Source organism: Sinocyclocheilus rhinocerous, unplaced genomic scaffold (assembly GCF_001515625.1).
Source record: "Sinocyclocheilus rhinocerous isolate Xijiao unplaced genomic scaffold, SAMN03320098_v1.1 scaffold700, whole genome shotgun sequence".
NCBI lineage: Eukaryota > Metazoa > Chordata > Actinopteri > Cypriniformes > Cyprinidae > Sinocyclocheilus > Sinocyclocheilus rhinocerous.
This window is the reverse complement of record NW_015666541.1, coordinates 85,725-92,559: the sequence shown is the minus strand read 5'-3', so window position 1 is coordinate 92,559 and position 6,835 is coordinate 85,725. Positions and strand designations below refer to the sequence as shown.

Genomic DNA, 6,835 nt, shown 5'->3' with positions numbered 1-6,835 from the left:
AATATAAAATAAAAAAATCTTAGTGGTCCTAAAATATGCAAAGAATATATTCATAATTTTAAATAGAACAATGTTGCTATTGTTAACTAAATCGGAAACCATTAAATTCATCAAAATAATATAAAAATGCAAAAAATGCATAAATAAATAAATGATCCTAAAATAAGCAAATAATAATAATAAGAATAATCAAGCAAAAACAAAAAGTGTTGTAGTTAACTAAAAGAAATACTATTAAATTAAAACTATTATATTCAATAAAATAATATCCGCTTGCTTCTCTAATCTTTTTGTATTCTATCTATTTGTTTTCTTTTTATTCATTATACAATTACCAAAAGCAAAAAAGGCCTCTAACACTAGCTTGAATCTTTTTCTATTGTGTTTTCTTTTTATTTATTATATGATTAAAAAAAAAACTTTGCTACGTGTACTGTGTTAAGCTAACTGAGACTTGTTATAGAACTTCATATCATTGCTCTTTTGTTGATTTTGATTGCTTCCATTGCCCTCATTTGTAAGTCGCTTTGGATAAAAGGGTCTGCTAAATGTCTAAATGTAAATGTAAATATTTGATTTTGGAGTGATATATGAGCTGCACAGTTCGTCTTTGTGGGATTCACACAAAAGGGTCAATAACGGCCGTCCAAAGCATGATAGCAGCGATGTGACAGAATGAACAGACCTCATTTATCTGTATTTAAATGTTCTCCTACCTACAAACAGCTGGCTGTTGAGCTGCAGATGAATGTGTCCGTCAGCGGGGGCTTTCTGAACTGCGCCGGGATGATGGTCCACATACAGCGAGGCCTCCTTCACGTTCCTCTCGGCTCTCACGTGATGCCAGCGCTCGTCGTTCAGAGCCGCCGGCGTCTCCACCTTCACCTCCAGAGGACCGTTCCCCACGTCGAACGAGAAGAGCACTCGAGTCGGAGCTGGAAACACAAACACGTTTGATGGATGTTCAGACTGATATTTGGCTGATGTTCGCATCCAGTTAATAAGACGCAATTGTTGAGGAGAAATGAGACATGAGACGCGTTCCAGTGAAATCTGTTGTGTGGCAGATGATGTTTGATGGTTTGAGAAAAACGCCAGGAGACCGTCAAAAACAACTTCTAATGATGATGAGATGAATGATAAAACATCTGACAGATACATTCAGCTGTTTTTAATGGGAGAAGAGCATCATGCTGATGAACAGCATCATCTATAGAGCTAAAAACCCGCAGGAGAGAGAGATCTCACACCAAACCTCTTTAAGATCTCAACAATTTTTCTGAGGAACCAGAGGAAAATATGAACTCAATATGAACTCATCAATGATCTGAGCTACTTCCACATTCATTTGATTCATTCAGAAGATCAGACTTTTTCTTTTTTTATTAAGCAACTTTTATTGGGCCAGCAACCACATAGTAACACCACTAGACAAAAATCTAGACAAAAGCACATAATAAAATTATTAAAACTAAAATTAAAGTGAAAACTGATAACACCAATAAAAACAAATTTAAAGTATCAATAAGTATTATAATAGCATATAATTAATACTAAAATAACACTGAAATAAAAATATAAATAATAAAAAATTTTAATATTTAAAAATGTTTATATGTACATAAAATGTTACCAAAACTTTACAATTAAAACGAAAACTGAAAATATAAAAATAAAAGCTTATTTAAAATATTGATAAATACTATATTAATATACAATTAATACTAAAATAACACACAAAAAATATAAATAATAAAAAATATTAAATATTTAAAAATGTATATATGTAAAAACAAATTTAAAATATCAATAAGTGTTATAATAGTATATAATTCATACTAAAATAACACTGAAATAAAAATATAAATAATAAAAAAATATTAAATATTTGTACATAAACTTTTACCAAAACTTTACAATTAAAACGAAAACTGAAAATATAAAAATTAAAGATTATTTAAAATATTGATAAATACTATATTAAAATACAATTAATACTAAAATAACACTGAAATTAAAAAAATCTAAAAATAGAAAATAAAAAATATTTGTAAGCATAAATTTCTATTTTTTTCCTGTAATATTTCAACAAAATTACCTATTATTGTATTTGAGTAAAAAAAATAGATTTTACAATATTTTTAAGCAAAATTTCCCATTCATCATCATCATCATCATCATTATTATTATTATTATTATTATGTTATTGACAGTTTGTCTTTGTGAGATTCATACAAAAGGGACAAATAATGTCCATCCAAAACATGACAACAGTGATGATTTCTGAGCTGCACACAGAATGAACAGACTTTATCTGATAAATGTTCTTCAATTTGCTCTCAGAAATTACAAGTAAATATCACAAATAATTACAAAGAAACGACAAGTAACACTGAAGCTGAACTAGTTTTCTTGTAAAACACACTCCAATAATCTTAATAATGCACAAAAAAAAAAAAAAGACCTAAATCTGCTTCACACATCTCAGTTTCTTACTCCGTGTTCACATCTGTTGAAGAACCAGCGCATCTTCAGGCTCCCGCCGCTCCATCTGCAGGATTCCTGAATGAAAGATCGGCAGCGTCTGTCATGAAGCACTTCTCTAATGACAGAAAACTGCTGATGAAGTGCTGCGAGCTGCTCGTCATTTCTGCAAGACGCACTTGGAAATGTAGACGTGAGCGTATGACAGTCATCATCTCACTCATTATTAGACACATAGTTCAGCCTGAAATTAATATTCTGCCATCCATTCCTCATTCATGTCGTTGTACAGACTTTGGAGATGTTTCGCTGAATGTTCATGAAGCTCTTTCTCATATGAGGAAAGTGAACTGACTTTGTCAAGTTTTAATGGCAGTATAATAACGGGAGTATTGACTCTCGCACTAAACTGTGAGTCTTATGGTTCCTTTATTATCAAATATATAAAACAACACAAATTTATAATAACTACCGTTAAAAAGTTTGGGGTCAGTATGACTAAAGAAATTCATACTTTTATTTAGTAAGGATGCATTAAATTGATCAAAAGTGACAGTACACTGAAATAAAAAAAATCTAAAAATAGAAAATAAAAAATATTTGTAAGCATAAATTTCTATTTTTTTCCTGTAATATTTCAACAAAATTACCTATTATTGTATTTGAGTAAAAAAAATTGATTTTACAATATTTTTAAGCAAAATTTCCCATTCATCATCATCATCATCATCATTATTATTATTATTATTATTATGTTATTGACAGTTTGTCTTTGTGAGATTCATACAAAAGGGACAAATAATGTCCATCCAAAACATGACAACAGTGATGATTTCTGAGCTGCACACAGAATGAACAGACTTTATCTGATAAATGTTCTTCAATTTGCTCTCAGAAATTACAAGTAAATATCACAAATAATTACAAAGAAACGACAAGTAACACTGAAGCTGAACTAGTTTTCTTGTAAAACACACTCCAATAATCTTAATAATGCACAAAAAAAAAAAAAAGACCTAAATCTGCTTCACACATCTCAGTTTCTTACTCCGTGTTCACATCTGTTGAAGAACCAGCGCATCTTCAGGCTCCCGCCGCTCCATCTGCAGGATTCCTGAATGAAAGATCGGCAGCGTCTGTCATGAAGCACTTCTCTAATGACAGAAAACTGCTGATGAAGTGCTGCGAGCTGCTCGTCATTTCTGCAAGACGCACTTGGAAATGTAGACGTGAGCGTATGACAGTCATCATCTCACTCATTATTAGACACATAGTTCAGCCTGAAATTAATATTCTGCCATCCATTCCTCATTCATGTCGTTGTACAGACTTTGGAGATGTTTCGCTGAATGTTCATGAAGCTCTTTCTCATATGAGGAAAGTGAACTGACTTTGTCAAGTTTTAATGGCAGTATAATAACGGGAGTATTGACTCTCGCACTAAACTGTGAGTCTTATGGTTCCTTTATTATCAAATATATAAAACAACACAAATTTATAATAACTACCGTTAAAAAGTTTGGGGTCAGTATGACTAAAGAAATTCATACTTTTATTTAGTAAGGATGCATTAAATTGATCAAAAGTGACAGTAAAGACATTCATAATGTTACAAAATATTTCTGTTTCAAGTAAATGCTGTTCTTTTAAACTTTCTATTATCAAAGAATCCTGAAAAATAAAATGTATCACAGTTTCCACAAAAATATTCAGCAGCACAACTGTTTTCAATATTGATAATAATCAGAAATGTTTCTTGAGCAGCAAATCAGCATATTAGAATGATTTTTGAAGATCATGTGACACTGAAGATTGGAGTAATGGTGCTGAAAATACAGATTTGATCACAGGAATAAATTACATTTCTATCTATCTATCTATCTATCTATCTATCTATACATGCAACGTTTGTCTTCTTAAACTTGTTAAAAATTACAGTTATATGAATTTCTTTGAATTTCAATTCATTTGAATTCTACTTCCTTGCATTTAGATTAAAATTTAAATTCTGTATCCTGTTTGCAACCTTAAGTCAAACTCTGGAGCTGAACTGGAATTTAAAAGATATTCTCAATCCACGTCTTGAGTATTTTTCTGTATGGAGAAAAAAAGTATACATTTTCTGCTATATAGGAAGTAAAGTCATGCCGGTTTGGATCGATGTGATGGCGGGTAAATGACATTTCGACCGAACGCTTCCAGCTCACATCTCAGATGCCACTGTTTATTCTCGTCCGGTGCTTTGAGAGGAACTTCCTGTGAGTTCACGTCCTACATGAGCAGCCTCGCCAGGCGCCGACTCCGTCAGAATATAATGAGAGGTTAATTGAGCTCTTTCTCTTTATTATTAGTGTTATATTTCATTTTATTACCTTAAATTATATGTATGTCTGCACTATGTCTGTACTTTCTGCACTGGAAGCTCCTGTCACCAAGACGACTTCCTTGACAATAAAGCTCCTTCTGATTCTGATTCTGACATTCAAAACGCATTTTGAGGTCTAGAAGCGATTGGTACAGTAAAAAGTGCTCACATTTTGGAATACAGGGCAATATAACACATTTTCCATACCAATATATATATATATATATATATATATATATTGGTATGGTAAATGTGTTAAAATATTCTTATTTCACAAGATAAAAACATCCTTTATTAAAGCACTTTGTTGGATTTAATGCATCTTTGCAGCCTGCGGAGAAATGCTGAGTTTCTTCATTCAGTTCTAAAAGCGCTTATTGCAAGCAGTGCTATATATGGACAAAAGCGTCTCGCTATATAAAAACGATCAAGGAGCTGGATTCAGCCTCATTTTCAGCCAAAATTAAAGCTCAATACACACAGCTGTATTGCGCCATCAGCCCATTTCACAGCGAGGTTTCTCAGCCGTCTCAGCGGACATAAGGCTGTGATATAGGTAGAAAAGCCCATTTTTGAGCAAATAGGTCTTTATTAAGTCATGTGCACCCATAATCTTCTTTTCTTCACCGTAAAATTGCAATGAGGGACAAAGGAAATAGGTCATAGTTTACATAATTCAGATATTGAAACGTGTGCGCACGTGAAAAGTTTCTCGTGAGCATGCGAAAGTACAGAGCCCTCTAGGGGCTCTGTAGAGTTCTCACTGCCGTAATGCATATATTACTTTTACTACTCCAGTTAACTTGTAAAATGATTTCTATAATATTTATGAATATCTATATACTTTATGAAGACATATATTTGTTTATTTGAACAACTATATATAAATAAATCAATATATTTGAATAATAAATCCTGCATAGACATAAAAAAAACCTAATATGAATTTTAACAAAATTACTAATAGAAAAATAACAGCTAATTCAAAATAGTAACAGAACTATAATAGGCTATACTAGGAGCATAAACACACACGGTGGACTTTAATACTTTGGTTTAGGGCTTCAGATGACTATGAGTTACAGTAATGGTGATGCTTGACTTAGCAAACACTGCTAATAAAATGGCCAAATGTCTTAAATTGATCATGTAGAGGAGGGTTTCACTGCAAAGCAGCAGAGCACGTCGCTACATATTGGTTCAAGAGCTATTCTGCGGTAATTTCCCTGGAGAAAACCATTTTGTGATGTCCATATTTTCAGCCGACAGCTTCTCTGGATTATTTCTCCCTTTGGAGGATCAACAAATACCCAGCAATATTGACATACTCAACTCACGTATGTAACCCCATGCAAACATGAGCAAACATTTGGAGGATCAACAAATACCCAGCAATATTGACATACTCAACTCACGTATGTAACCCCATGTAAACATGAGCAAACACAAACACACACACACACACACACACACACACACAGTTCATCAATTCAATGCTTGACTCAATCACTACATAATCACATATTGATTCTTTTGAGTGTTTTTCTACAGCTGTGAATCTCATGAAACATGTCAAGAATATATGTGAGTCATATTTCACCCCAAAATCAAAATGAAAATAAAATAAAATGAAACCTATTTTGAAGTCCATTAATATATATATTTTTGCATTCTAACATTTTCTAAAGACATTCCAGCACATTCAACACAGTTAGAGAATTTCTATATATTTTTATTAATATTTATATATTTTTTGTTATATTTAAATTATACTATATTTCATAATTCTTCTTCTTTTCTTTTGATACTAATAATATACTAATAATATTTATATAATTTCTATTAAATATATTTACTATATTTTATAAATGAATTTTTATATTATATTATGTTATAATAAATCATAGTTGTAATTGAATTTTTAATACCAGCATAAAATAAAGACATAATCATATATATATATATATATAAACATATCTCCAAAAA

The 6,835-nt window shown here is 31.6% G+C and overlaps 1 protein-coding gene across 1 annotated transcript in view; it reads right to left on the bottom strand.

The window, feature by feature from the left end:
* cntnap3 (contactin associated protein family member 3) overlaps nucleotides 1-6,835 on the bottom strand; it is a gene marked incomplete at its 5' end in the record, with an annotated part of 97,137 nt that overhangs the window by 20,527 nt on the left and 69,775 nt on the right. The window contains 1 exon segment of the mRNA XM_016544049.1: nucleotides 717-935. Within this exon segment, the coding sequence (XP_016399535.1) occupies nucleotides 717-935 (219 nt within the window).